Source organism: Schistocerca piceifrons, chromosome 1 (genome assembly GCF_021461385.2).
Source record: "Schistocerca piceifrons isolate TAMUIC-IGC-003096 chromosome 1, iqSchPice1.1, whole genome shotgun sequence".
NCBI lineage: Eukaryota > Metazoa > Arthropoda > Insecta > Orthoptera > Acrididae > Schistocerca > Schistocerca piceifrons.
In genome coordinates, this window is record NC_060138.1 from 868,154,330 (window position 1) to 868,170,377 (window position 16,048).

Below are 16,048 nucleotides of genomic sequence, written 5' to 3' on the forward strand. Positions count from 1 at the left end.
GATGCGTGTGCCGGCACACTGTCATGATGCAATATCCACGTCTGGTTTTCCCACAATTCAGGCCCCTTCCTGCTCACAGCATTCCTCATGCACACTAAGATCCGTCAGAAACTTCTCGAACAGCTAAACAACGATTTCTGCGAATCACAGCACGAAACCTGTCGACAGGATCGTCATATTCTGTTAACGTGGAAAGTCGTCCGGCCTTGGGATCGCCACAGAGCGGCATTCTGCCATGTTTAAAACGCTTAAACCACTCGCAGCAGTGATTGCGACTCTTACAATCCTTCCCGTGTTTGGCTAAAGAACTGCAATGTCCCTTCGAAAGTTTGTAGCAAAATTTCGCACGCACACGCACATCGCACACGCTTGTGCAAGTGTTCACCTCAGTAGTTGTAGCTCGTTTACTATCGGTGGGTACTGAACGCTGCTAATGGCACTTTGTTATCTAAACCTGTCGAAGAGTGCGTTCAGTAGCCCCTGCGCGCTCCTTCTGCCGGCTGACGTTCTATTTCAAAAGTTCGGTTTCTTTTGGAACAGTCCTCGTAATCCATATAATGTAACTCCTCACACTCACTCTTACCTGGGCATCTAACTGTCGTTTTTGATGCTCCTACTGGATCTACTGGCTTGTTGCAGTGTCCCTTCCTCTGTTGATTTTTACTTCCTATTGCTGTACCCGAGGCTGTTCTTCTGGCAGCACATGTCTGAAAGTGACAAATGTGTTCATGTAACAACAGCTGCTATGTGTATTACCTTGACACTTCACTAGTACTTCCAGGAGTAACATTTTCACTTATGCAGTTAACAACAAATTCAGTTGCCAAATTTTGCTTAAACATTTACGGCCAGTTTTTGTCAGTATACTTCATATGAGTGTTTCATGGTAAGAGATTATGAGAAAAATGAAGTATTGTGGATAAAAGGACGTACATCCAGAATGGTTAGGTGCGATGGAGTTGAGAGATAGGCTATTACAGTACAAACTAGTTCACTCTAGCAATGAACCATAGTAGAAACTATTCCCTCTCTACCATCCTGAAATGTATGCATGGACCTGCCTTTTAGTGGTTTTCTCTTCAAATGATTGTATGTTGTTGGTTTGCTGCTTCTGGACTCCTCTCTGTTTTCAGTCATCTACCAGTTTCCCAGTTTCATTTGTGAGTGTGTGTTGTGTGAGTTAGTAGTAACAAATTGAATACTGTAAGGAGATGGCGACTGCAGACCTGCTGCAATGTTTACAACCCAGACATTTATTTATGTCGATGGAAATCTGTCTTTCTGATACTGTAAATGGATTTGTAGGACAAAGGAGATTACACTGTTTGTTCTGTGTTGGCTGACAGCCTTGCTAATGTTCATTACATTGTAGATATCCACTTTATACGCACACCACACTACCACATACTAATCGTAGACTTCAAATTCTGAATGGTCAACTTGCCAAAATAAGACAGGAATGCTCATTCAGTAGACATCAGTGTGGCCTGAGGGGTGGATTTTGCTTAATCCATCTACTAGCAAATTTGCATAAGAAGACACAAAATGTTATGGACTGACTAAACTAATTTCTAAAGTGTCAGACATTAGAATATCGGGTAAAAAATGTGGCCCACAGAACGCCACGAGTGCTTGAAAGTGTGCATGTTGATATTTTATGTAGCTCTTGGTATGCTAAAAATATGACAATGGAGTTTATACTTTCTCTGTGCAAAACTTCTATGATAATCATACTCCACCATGCATTATTTCTTATTTGTGTGTGTGTGTGTGTGTGTGTGTGTGTGTGTGTGTGTGTGTGTGTGTGTCGATGTAGAAGCGTTTTCCCTTGGGAGGAATGAATGTTGATGTGAATTAAGAAGGCCAAGAAGTGCTGGACTCACTAACGGTATGTCAGAAACAGTGCAAGGCGTGTTCAGTGAAATTTATGAGGCATTGTAGTTCATGTAGACGACAACATGAATGAATACATCTGTAAAGTTCTTTAGCTACCAGCCAAGAGAGGCCTGTCACAAACGAACTGCCAAAACTATGACATGGATAGCATGAGCATCAGCAGCTGATGAAGACGGTAGATACAGGTCTAGTCAATCTACAAGGCATCACAGCCCTACGGCAGCCATTTATTATCGTGTAACTAAAGGAATAGTCACAATAAACCTCCACTTACACCATAAGCGCATGATCAACCAATACGTCAGGGGCCACATTGTAGGTTTTTTTACAGAACATTTATAAGGTATCGATAGCTAGAAGTAATATCACTACACAAAAGAAACAGACTTTACGGTATTAGCACATGATACAGCATATTAAACATTTCGGCGTCAGATTAAAACACTCAAACAGCAAACACTGCACTCAGTAGCCTGGACAGTAGCAAAGCAATATTTCCATACATTGTAGAAGTTTACATATTCAATTACCAAACAATGAAGAAGGTACAATTCGAAAGGACGAGATAACTTCGTAAAAGTAAGAAATATTTTCAGTAATTTTAAGCAAAATACCAGTACTGTCAGTAAGAAAATTTTGCTGCTGGATAACGCTTGGTCCCTCTGGACGACGATCGATGAGGTACGTGCTACTATATTCAAAACACAACATGTACATGGGTTCCTTGGAGGGAAGGTATGTTAGGACATATTGTCTGCCGATGACGAAGTGATTAGTGGTGAAGTGGGATACATTGTTGCCACTAGAGCCTTGTACAGTCTTAGTATTGCACCGCTGCAACTGTCAATTGTTTGCTACATGAAGACAAAAGAAACACTGCAGTTGAAGAAAATGCAGTCAGCTATGCTGTAGTTCACACAGTGAAGGTACTGAAGATACACCTTAGATATGCTCAAATGGTTCAAATGGCTCTGAGCACTATGGGACTTAACTACTGAGGTTATCAGTCCCCTAGAACTTAGTACCACTTAGACCTAACTAACCTAAGGACATCACACACATCCATGCCCGAGGCAGGATTCGAACCTGCGACCGTAGCAGCAGTGCGGTTCCGGACTGAAGCGCCTAGAACCTCTCGGAAATAGAGGCCGGCTGTTACCTGTCTGACAATGCGACAAGTAAAGTTGGACACAGCAAGACGCGAACTTTTTCTCCATACGTGCGCCTAAAATCGATACACATACAACCCTCGGCACTAACTTCGTTCTTCTGCATGTCAGCCAGCTTCATGGAGAGACTACACTTGGTAATTAACTAAATTCCATTGCGCACACAGCACTATGGAAGTTGGTTCCCACCTGTTGATAACTAGCGGAACTAATTACTGATAAGTGTAAATGGTTAATGCGTACTATGACAACTTCATTTTACCTATGATTCACTTAGAAAACTATTAAACTGTGGGTAATAATTATCAGCAGGTAAAAAGTAGAATGTATGGAAATGAAGATGAAGTCTCAAGGCAGGGTGTAAGGGAGCGATGCGGGACACCTGCACCGCCGTACTGGGCAAGGTCCAAATGGGGTTGGTTTGCCGTTGCCTTCCTTCGACCGTAATGGGGATGAATGATAATGATTAAACCGATATAACAACACCCACTCATCTCGGGGCAAATGAAGATCCCTGACCTCGCCCGGAATCGAATTCGGTACCTCACGCTCGGAAAGCGAGAACGCTACCGCGAGACCACGAGCTGCGGCTAGTAAAATGTATAGAGATAATAAAAGGTAAATACTGTATTTGTAAAAGCTTGAAGTTACGTGTGTGAGAACGTCTTACTATAAAATTGCTAGGATACACTGTAAGACTAACTTCTCACGCCACATACAAGCGAGAAAGTTCGGAAATCCACGAACGAGGAGCATATTGTGAGCATACCGTTACGTAGATCATTTGTATTTGGTCGAGCTGAGTGAGAACTGCGATGCAGCCGCAAACAGTGGCGGACGGACACAGTGCTGCCTTCAAATGCTCATTCTATATTGTTTTCAAATTGTGGAGAGATTTTTACACAACACAATGATAACACATTGATAACCAATATTGTAGGATTGATCCATCGGCTGAAAATACACAGCCGGTTCCAATTAATTTACGATTCAATACAGAAGAACTGTCGGAACAGGGAAGAAACTGGTTGCGTGATAATTATTTTGTACAATGGAATCAGAAAGAAAAGATCTCGTAAGTTATCAGTTATCTGGAGTCCCGTGATGCGGTTACTGACGGCTTCAGTACTGGTGAACTACACTTCCAAGATTAGTAGTTTCAGTATATGATTTGTGTCAGCTGTTTTTCTTTGTAACAATAATCTATTACAACTTTACTTTCTCGTATAGATTTTTATTCCTAATGATTACTTAAAAAGTATCTCGTTTTCGTTACTCCACAGTTTATTATACTACTTTTTTATGAATGTTAAATTAACAAAGTATATTATCCAGTGAATTCAGGTAATAAACGATTATCGAGCTGAAATAAGGTTTATGTTAAAGCAGACATAAGTGTCTAATGAAGCCACAGCAACTATGGGACAACAAAACGGTAACTGTTTGAATTATAAACTTATGTGAATTCAAGCTGTGGTGAAATCATTGAAAGTTAATACTAATTGTGCGCTACATAAATTTTACAGTACAGACAGTACATTTGTTTGGAATATTTTCTAATGGATCTAACGTAAGTTATTAATACTAGCACGAAGTTATACAGAGGTTGCATTTGTTTCTGTGTATTTCACGTAAGATTGTTCTCGCAAATAGCAGCCATCACATCAAACATTGTGCCTTCTGTACAAAGTGACATCCTTTCAAACAGAATTTTGCTTCTAGTGTTACTGTGACGGTTGTTACTGAGTGTTTCCTTATGTATTGTTTTGCAATATGTATGATCATATCATAGTAGTTACCATTTCAGTCCTGTGAATGTGTCTCCAAATTCCTCTCAGAGTTCCAACTCGTACAAACTTTGAAATCATTAAAGTGACGAGCTCATTTCCCTTCCCTTCTCATTGCAGACTGTTTAGAATTTTTACTATCTGATCTGCAGGTAACTGTTACAGTGTAGTGGTATGTACGTACAGTATTCACATTACAGCAAATGTTAAGATTAACACAATGATTGACCATTACCCGTAATGTGCGCATTACGGTCCTATACGCCATGGTCTGTGCAATATTGTTCGTAATGGGAAAGATGAGCTAGTGGAAGCTTCACACTTTGGTGTTTCTAGGACAATATCAATATCTTATTTCCGCCTTGAAATCGGAAAGCAGAAAGATTAGCTACGTCATTAGATACGAGAAGGAAGGCGCTCTCGCTTGGGGATACGTGGAAACAGAATTCTGTTCCTCTCACGCATTAGAAGGAAAATATCTCGGAACTTACAGGATTTCGCCTATGTAGAATGTACTTCGCTTGAAAATTCCCCATGGCTGTCATTTTGACAAGAGGAGGGAGACAGCTTCAAGGAGTTTTTCCAAAGGCTGTATAAATAAAGTCAGAATCTCTACGTCGAGTTTAAACAGGAAAATATGGTGTTGATGTCCACGTCAAAGTTTCCTGACGTTATTTTACTACCAGATACTACTTTTTATGAATAATTCCTATGGCCTCATAAAATTTGGACTTATTAACCTTCATGAGTCACAGTGGTTGAAAATCAAAACCAGTATTCAGGTACATACAAAATGGAATGGCCATTGGCGAAAACACGAGACGGTGAATGCTAGTAGACAAGAAAGGTGTACATGTAGTCGGTACGGAATGTAGCCTAGTGCCCGGACCATGTGATACGACGTGCATACGTGGACGAGAGAGAAAGGACCGTAAATAACGAAGATCAAAACTGTCGTCCACGAGAAATGCTGAAGACAGGCAAATGGACGATGTAGTTGGCCTTAGCTTTTAAAGGCTGATCACTAGAGGGAAACATGCAGTAATTTCTGATGAGGTCCGGAATTTCCCTATTTAGTAATTTCTCATTCGTTGTTTATTGAGTTTGGTCAACTTATTAGAACAATGGGAGGAAATGATAAAACTACCATGGACATACACAATTAAAAAAGCCAATTATCCCAGTCTCTACAGACTCGTCCTACCTTACAAAAATAAGAAACTGAGGTAATACCTGTAGATAATTAGTATTATATTCAAAAAAGAGCCTAATGTGAGGCATTAGTGTTACGTTAAATGTTAGTAAGACAAGTAACCCGTTGATAGTATTGGTAATTTCACTATCGTAGTACATGTTTCCAGAAGGTTTCTCTTTGCCAGGAGAGCGCCATGAAATGAAAATAAATCCAAACAGAAACAAAATAAAAGACATAACAGAAAAATCTAGATTGGAACAAAACAAAGCAAATCAAATCAATATGAAAAGTAAGGCAACTTTGGAAAAAAGAACAATAAAGGTAATAATATACAATAATATGACAGAATGCAATTAAATATCGAGGAGAATATTACTAATGGAAGAAAGGGATGGTTTGGAACAATGACTGTAACAGTGACCCCAGATTTCGCATAGTACAGTCTTTGGAGTCGTTCCCTTTCCAAGAAGGAGTTGGTGGGAATACATTAGACTCCATCGATTTGAAACACCATTTGATAGGGAGTAATGAAAGGGGACAAGCAAACACTGTGATTACTGTCTGACTAAACTGAAAAGGGCAAAATGGGTTTGAGACAGGGGTCTAGACTTAAATATTACTTCTTCGGAGAGCCATCTGCCTGCTTAGCTGAGCAGTCAGTGCGCCTGATTTCATGCGACGTACCTGGGTTAAATTCCTAGTATCACCATGGTTTTTCCTTGATTGGAGGGCAGCAGGGGGGTGCACTCAACACCGTGAGGTCAACTGAGGAGCAACTCTAATGAGAGATAGCGGTTCCAAGGTTTGGTAAGTTGAAAATGGCCGGGAGAGCGGTGTGCTGAATATTACGGAGGATGATACGCCACTCGGTCACCATTGCATTACCTTCTGGAGCTGGTTCACGACCATGTGTGCGACCGTGTGTGTGTTTTTGTGTGTGTGAGAGAGAGAGTGAGTGAGTGAGTGAGTGAGTGAGAGAGAGAGAGAGAGAAGAGAGAGAGAGTGTCCTCGTTAGAGCATATGAACTTAAAACAGTATTACATACCATACATGCTGAAATGACTCGTTGACAAGGGATAGCCATTTTCTTTTGTCCACTAGCAATCTTCTGTTTTTCAGCAAAATGTTGACACAGTCGTTCTAGGAAGAGTTTCTCCTCTTTTACACTCTCCTCAAGCTGTGCAACTGAAATAAAATAAAATAAAACATTAAAATTCTTATATTTCATTATGTCACTGATTTATATCCCCAGAATGTAACTTAGAAAGAACGAGAAAACGCCCCAGAAAACGGGGATCACGATTTATGTATGTGCATTACCGTTAGAGATACATGAAGTTAAATATCAGTTTTGAAGTATCTAATGAAAAGGCGACTTTCTTTATACGACAGTAAGATCATCATCATAGGTATTATCTAATAATAGCGGATAAATTATGTACACAAATACTGATTGCATACCCTATCGGGTTTATTAGTAGAGATTATTGAAATAATGGAACTTACAAAAAGTATTCATAGAGTAGTGGCTAGATGTCATAAATAAATAAACTTATTCTGTTGAGAGAAGCCTGTGCCCCGAAATTACCACATACGAAAGGAGAGAAGAACTAGGAAAACAATATTTTCAAGAAACTTTAGTTTAAAGGATCCCTTATTTCATGTTATCTTCATGTGTTAGGTTGAAGCTGATATTGCCAGAAAAATAAAGAACATTGAAAAAATACTTGCACCCATTTTTATCCTGATTTAAACAATTTCCTATTAGACTAAGAAAATAATAGTCTTTGGCATAAATTTTGTTTCTCCAGTGCACCATTTTCTATAGAGGGAAGCCACTTTAGGCGAATATTTTTGATGACATTTGATGATTGTTTCCAAGGTTCTTTTGTTTACGTGTCTGCCTCCTTAGCTGGGTGGTAACGGGTTTGCCTCTCATGCAGTGCACGCGGGCTCGATTCCCGGCCGGGTTGGAAATTTTCTCCGCTTGTGGACTGGATATGGGTTGCCATCATCATCATCATCATTTCATCATCAGCGACACGCCAGTAGCCCATGCCTCCCAGCCAAAAGTGGCACTAAAAGACTTGCATTACTTTTACCACCAGTGAAGGGGATTCTCGCAATATGCAGTCGCTACTGCTTCACCAGGATACGATGGGAAACCTCAAATGAATCTTGCAAACCCTGCCGATAGAGTTTTCGCTCTGAAAAACGTATCACTAATAATAACTGAGTTGCGAGTACTGACAGACGACGAATTTTACTCGTAAAATCTACGTCTTTGCCTCACTGTGTGCCACATATAACCATCTCGGATTAATTAAAGTATTTTATAAATATACCAGTACTTATTCGGAATGTGCTGGAGGGGTCATCTTTGAGATGCTACTTCATTAATAGATATATTTTGTCATATTATTGGGTTTATTTTCATAAATTTTTCCCATAAGTGACACGCACACCAAAGTTTACTTTTCTTATTGTTTGACACAGGCTACTCTAGATTCATAAGGTTACTACTTATTGGCATACACTCGTATCCTTAACACATTTTTTCTTTTACATACTGCCACAAAATGATGTAACGCAACGCTCATCTTGTCTGTTTCATACACAGACAAGTCAACCACATTCTTAGGCCCACACATAAAAATATAAAACACCACGGACACCTACACTCACGTAAAGCACAGTGCATATGCCTGCACCAATTGGACAAAGCACCTACATACGAAAACCTAGTACACGAGAGGTTACTACGGAACAATTTAGAGAGACATATCGTGAATAATCATTTTTAAAATATTTCGTCGTTAGGAGAGACCACATAAATGTCGACGGTGTGAAGTAATCCAATTGGGTACTCTCTTAGTGAACCAGACTGAATCCTGGTGATCCCAAGTTGTGTTAGTCGAACTCATTTGAACGACTGCACAAGTGCTTCACTCCCACCTGTCCCAATCCTCAGTGTTGTGGTGGATTGACAGTCGTGCGAGGGGTGCGGGCAGCGACAAGCATATATAATCAGAACAATATTCACCGATAACCAATCACTCATTGTGCTGATATATAAAAAACGTTGTCCCCAACGATTGCGTACATTGTGGAAATGCCGCGAGTCCTCGGTTATGCTTCTGTACTTGCTCTCCTGTCGATACTAGTGTAATTCACTTGTACCCAACCATGGACTTAAGTCACGAGTTTTGGTTAAAACGGCAGCGGAGATTCGCGAGAAGAGTCTCTGATCATAAGGAGACTGTGAGTATGCAGATGACGTCATGGGACTAGATGCCGAATTTAACACAAGTATTCAGAGCTCATTTCTAATCTCTACCATCCAGTATTTCCACAACGATCACTCCCTCCAGTCGCAATAATCCGTCTCTCAACACGGCAGCAAATGCTCGTACATTCTGAATTGTATCCCATCTACCACGTAACTGTGAACTAATCACAATATCTAACCTCTAACACACATCACAGTCACTCTTCTCGACCTCGTGTCAAATATCAGGTGTCTTTGTCAATAGACAACTTCATGCGATCGATGAACCGCCGCAAAGATAATGCACACCAATGCAGCGTCACCAGCGGCGTCAGTGCAGATTAGCTTTGAGCCACATCTTCCGGAGTTGCGACGCTGCACCTCCGGCCAGCGGTTATGAATATGGGACAAGCAAGGAATTCAGTTGGGTGGAGCTCTACTTCTGCTTCCAGTGGATGAATACGCTGAGTCCTCACGCTTACATAAAATTAAAGTAAACTCAGTGTTGAATTGTGTCCTGTGGACAAGAGTTAGTGGTAGGTGCACTCAGAACATTCAGAGTTCGAGAACTATACATTTTCTGTCTCTCGCAGCCCAATGTTTTCGGGTGATTCTTTGTATATTAGTGACAACAAGAGTTGTGTATATAGGTTGGTACATTGATAGAGACCGGGCCGAAATAAGCATCAAACGAATAAACTACAAAGAACAAAACTCGTCCAGCTTGAAGGGGGAAACCATATGGCGCTACGGTTGGCCTGCTACATGACGCTGCCATAGATCAAACGGATATCAACTGCGTTTTTTTTTAATACGAAACCCAATTTTTATTACATATTCGTGTAGTACGTAAAGAAATATGAATGTTTTAGTTGGACCACTTATTTCGCTTTGTGATAGATGGCGCTATAATAGTGACAAACGTATAAGTACGTGGTATCACGTAAAATTCCACCACTGCGGATGGTATTTGCTTCATGATACATTACCCGTGTTAAAATGGACCGTTCACCAATTGCAGAAAAGGTCCATATAGTGTTGATGTATGGCTATTGTGATCAATCTGCCCAACGGGCGTGTGCTATGTATGCTGCTCGGTATCCTGGACGACATCATCCAAGTGTCCGGCCCGTTCGCCGGATAGTTCCATTATTTAAGGGAACAGGAAGCGTTCAGCCACATGTGAAACGTCAACCACGACCTGCAACAAATGATGATGCCCAAGTAGGGGTTTCAGCTGCTGTCGCCGCTAATCCGCGCATCGGCAGCAGACAAATTGCGCGGGAATCGGGAATCCCAAAAACCTTGGTGTTGAGAATGCTACATCAACATCGATTGCACCCGTACCGTATTTCTATGCACCAGGAATTGCATGGCGACGACTTTGAACGTCGTGTACAGTTCTGCCACTGGACACAAGAGAAATTACGGGACGATGACACATTTTTTGTACGCGTTCTACTTAGCGACGAAGCGCCATTCACCAGCAGTGGTAACGTAAACCGGCATAATATGCACTATTTGGCAACGGAAAATACACGATGGCTGCGACAAGTGAAACATCAGCGACCTCGGTGGGTTAATGTATGGTGCGTCATTATGGCAGAAAGGATTATTGGCCCCCATTTTATCGATGGCAATCTAAATGGTGCAATGTGTGCTGATTTCCTTACGCAGTGTTCTACCGATGTTACTACAAGATGTTTCACTGCATGACAGAATGGCGATGTACTTCTAACATGATGGATCTTCGGCACATAGCTCGCGTGCGGTTGAAGCGGTATCGAATAGCATATTTCATGACAGGTGGATTGGTCGTTGAAGCACCATACCATGGCTCACACGTTCATCGGATCTGAGTCCCCGGATTTCTTTCTATGCGGAAAATTGAAGGATATTTGCTATCGTGCTCCACATTCATATTTCTTAACGTACTACACGAATATGTAATAAAGAACGGGGGTTCCTATTTAAAAAAGCGCAGCTGATATCCGTTTGACCTATGGCAGCGCCATCTAGCGGGGCAACCATAGCGCCATCTGGTTTCTCCCTTCAAGCTAGACAAGTTTCGTTCTTTGTAGTTTTTTCGTTTGACGCTTATTTCATGAGATATTTGGCCTGGTCACGATCAGTGGACCATCCTGTATAGCGGAGAGCCAGGCAAAGTGGCTAGTGGGGTCCTGGGGGGCTATAAGGTGCTGTCATCGCACGGGAAAAGTTTTGAGTATTCTCCACTGGGGCCCAATCACCCCATGAAGTCTAACTGTTTTCTGCGCCGCTCCTTGGAGTGATTATAATTTTTGTGGATTTCAGTTATAGTTATGTAATGTAAGTGGTCAGTTTCTGTATTAATTATGGAGAGGAAACATGACTAACGTCTGTTTAACAAAATTTACTCCATAATCGAAATTTAGTTCTCGAATTTTTCGTCTTGTTGTGAGAAGGTATACAGTTTTTGTGTAAAGGCGTCAATGCGGGCACAGTGACCAGCTTGGCGACAGCTTCTTGCTACTTTGTTTAGGGAGAAAACGCGAAAACAGCGACCGAAAGACGGACTTCGCGGCAGTACTTACGAAAATTCCTTGTAACAGTGACTTACAGGCGGCAAGTAAGGAAAGGGAATAGAAATTAATTAAAGGGAAAGAAAGTTATTCACTATAAAACTGAGAATTCCAGATGGCTTCAGTTTCCTAAAGGTTGATGATGCAATATACCATTAGTTTGAAATGTTGTTTGTCATGTTACCTAGCAAGTCAGAAACCAATAATATGTGAATATAGAAAAAATTCACATGTATTTGAACTTTGCTTTTCTGAGAGCAAAATAATAAGCTAAAATGTCGTTCCAAATACTCAGTGTCTGTTATGTGCATTCTGAGTAGTAGACAGGCCAAAACTTTTGTGTCCGAAAGAACAGATAGCATATTTATATATATAAGGCTCACCGGCCACTTGACCATCTTCTTCAAGTAATGAGTATACTGGGCGGGGGCAGTATGAATATAGTGCGGGACAATAAGTAGAGAAAGTGAGTCTCACGGGAGGCGTACCAGAAATAAGTCCCTGCAATCGCACTACCCTCTGTGTCCTCGGTGGCTCAGATGGATAGAGCGTCTGCCATGTAAGCAGGAGATCCCAGGTTCGAGTCCTGTTCCCGGCACACATTTTCAACTGTCCCCATTGACTTCTATAAACGCCTGTATGCAGCTAGGGGTATTCATTTGATTGTAACTTAAGTCTTCCTCACGGGACATCACCTCAATATCATGTACGACCAACTCTAGCCTTCAGTTCATCGACGCTGAAAGTTCACAAGCTTCTTCAGGTACACCATGACCAGGTGAAGCCAGTCAACGTCGATTAGATCTTGTAAGGTTGCTAAGTGGATTGCTACGTTTCACCTGCTGTTACGCATACTCCCAAACATTTTCTATGCGTCTAAATCAGGTGATTTAGAGAGCCAGCTGTGGTGTGCAATGGTACCAGACAGTTAATCAAATCGGGAACGTATGCCTGCAACATGAATGTTGCCCTTTTGGAAGAAGCAAGTTTTCACAGAATACTCATCACAAGTATGTAGGAAAGAGGGCAGCACTTGCTCAGGTAGACTGCTGAAATAAACATCTTGGTTCATGTTCATGCAAACATGAATAAGTGGGCCCAAGGCATGTTACAGAAAACACCTCCAAAATATCACAGACCCACCTGCAGCCTGAATTACTCCACATACACACTACAGGGAACTCAGCATATTGCATCATTTTATGAAGTTAGTGCATAACTTAGTAGCGTTTCTTCGTAAGTTTAATAAACACCAAAAACACACAGAGACTTTTAGTCATAAATAATACATTCTCCTTCACCATACACGACAGTGAGGCAACGTTGGGGTAACTTTTAGATTCCGTGACTGTAGAAACCACGTGGTTTTGAGCCGAAGAACTCGTCCAGCCACGTTCGGAGCACATTTTCATCCTGGATGGAAGTTTCTTGAAATTTGTTCGACACTGAACGGAATAGATGAAAATCTGAGAAATCAAGATCAGGTGAATAAAGGTGGGTGGGGAATGATTTCTGATCCCAACATCTGTATAGTGTTTTTTGTCATTCTAGTAGAATGCGGTCGAGTTTATCGCGCAGTAGCATCACTTCATGCAATCTACCTGCTCGTTGTTCTTAGATTGCGTCTGCAAGACGTCTCAGTCGTTGACAATTAATGTCAGCAGTCATTGTTGTACCTCGTGGAAGCAATTCGTTAATACATCACACCAGATGCATAAGATTACCTTTTGTGGATGCGAGCTGGTCTTTGAATGGGGAGTTACTGCTGTGTTTGGGCACAACCATTCCTTTCTTTTACTTACGTTAGCATAAAGACACAATTTCTCTTCACCAGTAACGATGCAGGATAGGAATCGTCAGTCGATGACAAGCAGTCGATGACAAGCAAGCACATTTGGCCACCCTCTGCTTTGTGATTTTGCTTAGAGTATTCGGTAATCACACACGATTTTTGAACCTTCCCCACAGCGTGCATATGTTGCATGATAGTGGAATGGTTACAGCTCATCACATCAACTAGTTCTCGAGGCCTGCGACGTGGATCATTGAGGATTAATGTGTTTAAACGATCTTCGTCAAGCCCTGAATGTCTTCTTGAACGTGGAGAATCACTAATGTCAGAAAGATCCTCCTTAAAACGAGAAAACCGTGTTCTTGCCGTGCTCTGTCCACTGGTATTATCCCCACACACAGCGTAAATGTTTCTGGTTTCCTCCGCTGCTGTTACCTTTCTACTGCATTCAGACAGAAAAATATCTCTCTAGTGATCTCAGACAGAAAAATGTACCGGAGATGTTCCGATTTTTCCACTTTGTACTCTATTTTCTAGCGTCCATAGCTCCACTCACTATCTCCTAACGATAAAATAACACTATGTGATCTCAAATAGCAACAGTGAACTCCAAAAATAATGACAACCGATAAATAAACTCATAGCGACCAGGATATCATCATGCAAAACAGAAGTATTACAAACTCACGCGCCAACATAATAAAGGAAGCAAAATCGCGACTCTCTCCACCACTCTACGCGCCTCGAATGAGATATTACGCAGTTTCTAGATTGTTTTGCTGTATAGATTTGTATGTCCTCTGTGAGCGACGATCTTTGGCGAGGTACCCGATTCCAAATGTCCATAGCATGTGGTTCTCTCGCCGATAGTCGCCTGGAGATAGACATGTGTTGTGTGACAACAACAATTCTTGTCGGGTTTGAAAGCGATTGTCACTTGACAAGGCGTGACACAAGTCTCCCTTCAATGTCGATTAGCATATTTTTGCGACTGCTCTTACGCCGTGTAACATGGCAGCGAGACAAACGCCATTCTTTGTGGGCACGTCGGACATTTCACGTTGACTTTGTTCACAGTGTGGTCGTGGACACGACCAAACGCGACAGCTCTTTTCGGGGTTTTCTGCCATGTCTCCACGTCTGCTGATGTAACTGCACTTATTCCATACAACCGTGTGGCATGTATAGGCTGTTGCATTTCATTTCGGACAGCAAGAAACCTTGGATTTTTGTGGGATCACTTATTTATGGACAGTCATATTAAGCAGACGTTACGTTAATATGTTTTTTTCAGAATCACAGCTCTGATGAACAAGTGCTTCCGGGATTTTTTAAGGCTCAAAGATACTGTAATTTAATGAAACCATGCGATTCTGAGAATAGTAGCTCATAAACTATTCAAACTAAAAGTGTCAAATGAAGTTTAGAATGAAGATAATATTGTATACTTTGAGGTTATATCTATGCGGTATATGTAGAACTTATGTTTTATGTAATTTTCATCATGCTTCATATTTTTTATGAAAATCACAATTTAAATGGAATAAAAATTATGCCATAATGTTCAGCATTTGCTTTAAAGACATTATTACTGAAAATGTTAATGGTATCTTCAGTGGATATCAGTGGTAAAACCTGCTGGCGGCGTTCCGCGATATTACACGGCACAACCCTTCCCGTGTCGAGTGACAGACAGCAGCCCATTACATCCTAAGTACGGCGTTGGCTTCAGTATTTTTTATTTAATTATTTGCCTCCACTTTTCAGACAAGGGCCTCCATAAAACTTAAAACTGAAGGCAATGAGTAACAAAAAGAGATTCGGGCCCATGTTAGTTTAATGTATATGAAAACTGTGTTTATGCTTAATACATAAAATCAATCTTTGTAAAAGTTGTATTAATTATTTTAATGTTAGTTTCATATACCTCCTTCAACAACAGACATTCGGATTCAAAATGAATCGCTAGACACTGAAGTCCGATACAACGTTCTTGAGTTAGACGGCAGACGAACTGTCTCATTCAGAAAATAACGCAAACTTTACCGAATTATAAATGGTAAAGTAGTAAATATTTAAGGGATAACTTTGTGAAAGTAGTTTTCTATAACAGTAATTGACGCACGTAGAAGTTATAAACGATTTTAAGAAGTCTGAGGTCAATTTTCTCACTTTTCGTCCGATATAAAATGGAATAGACATTACTGCGCTACCTACAGCGCTCCACAGCTACCAGCGCGCTTTTTTAAAAGTGGTGATGTATTTTGTCCAGCAGGCTTACGTTTAGTGATTAACAAATACTACGGTCGCAGGTTCGAATCCTGCCTCGGGCATGGATGTGTGTGACGTCCTTAGGTTAGTTAGGTTTAAGTAGATCTAA

At 41.0% G+C, this 16,048-nt stretch overlaps 1 protein-coding gene across 1 annotated transcript in view; it reads right to left on the bottom strand.

The window, feature by feature from the left end:
- Positions 1–470: 470 nt before the first annotated feature.
- Positions 471–16,048, bottom strand: part of LOC124776086 (uncharacterized protein MCAP_0864-like) — an 89,244-nt gene continuing 73,666 nt past the window's right edge. Inside the window, exons 3-4 of the mRNA XM_047250931.1 lie at positions 7,093–7,232; positions 471–707 (exon numbers count right to left, since the gene is read on the bottom strand). Coding sequence (XP_047106887.1) covers positions 471–707; positions 7,093–7,232 — 377 coding nt within the window. The remainder of the gene's footprint in view (positions 708–7,092; positions 7,233–16,048) is intronic.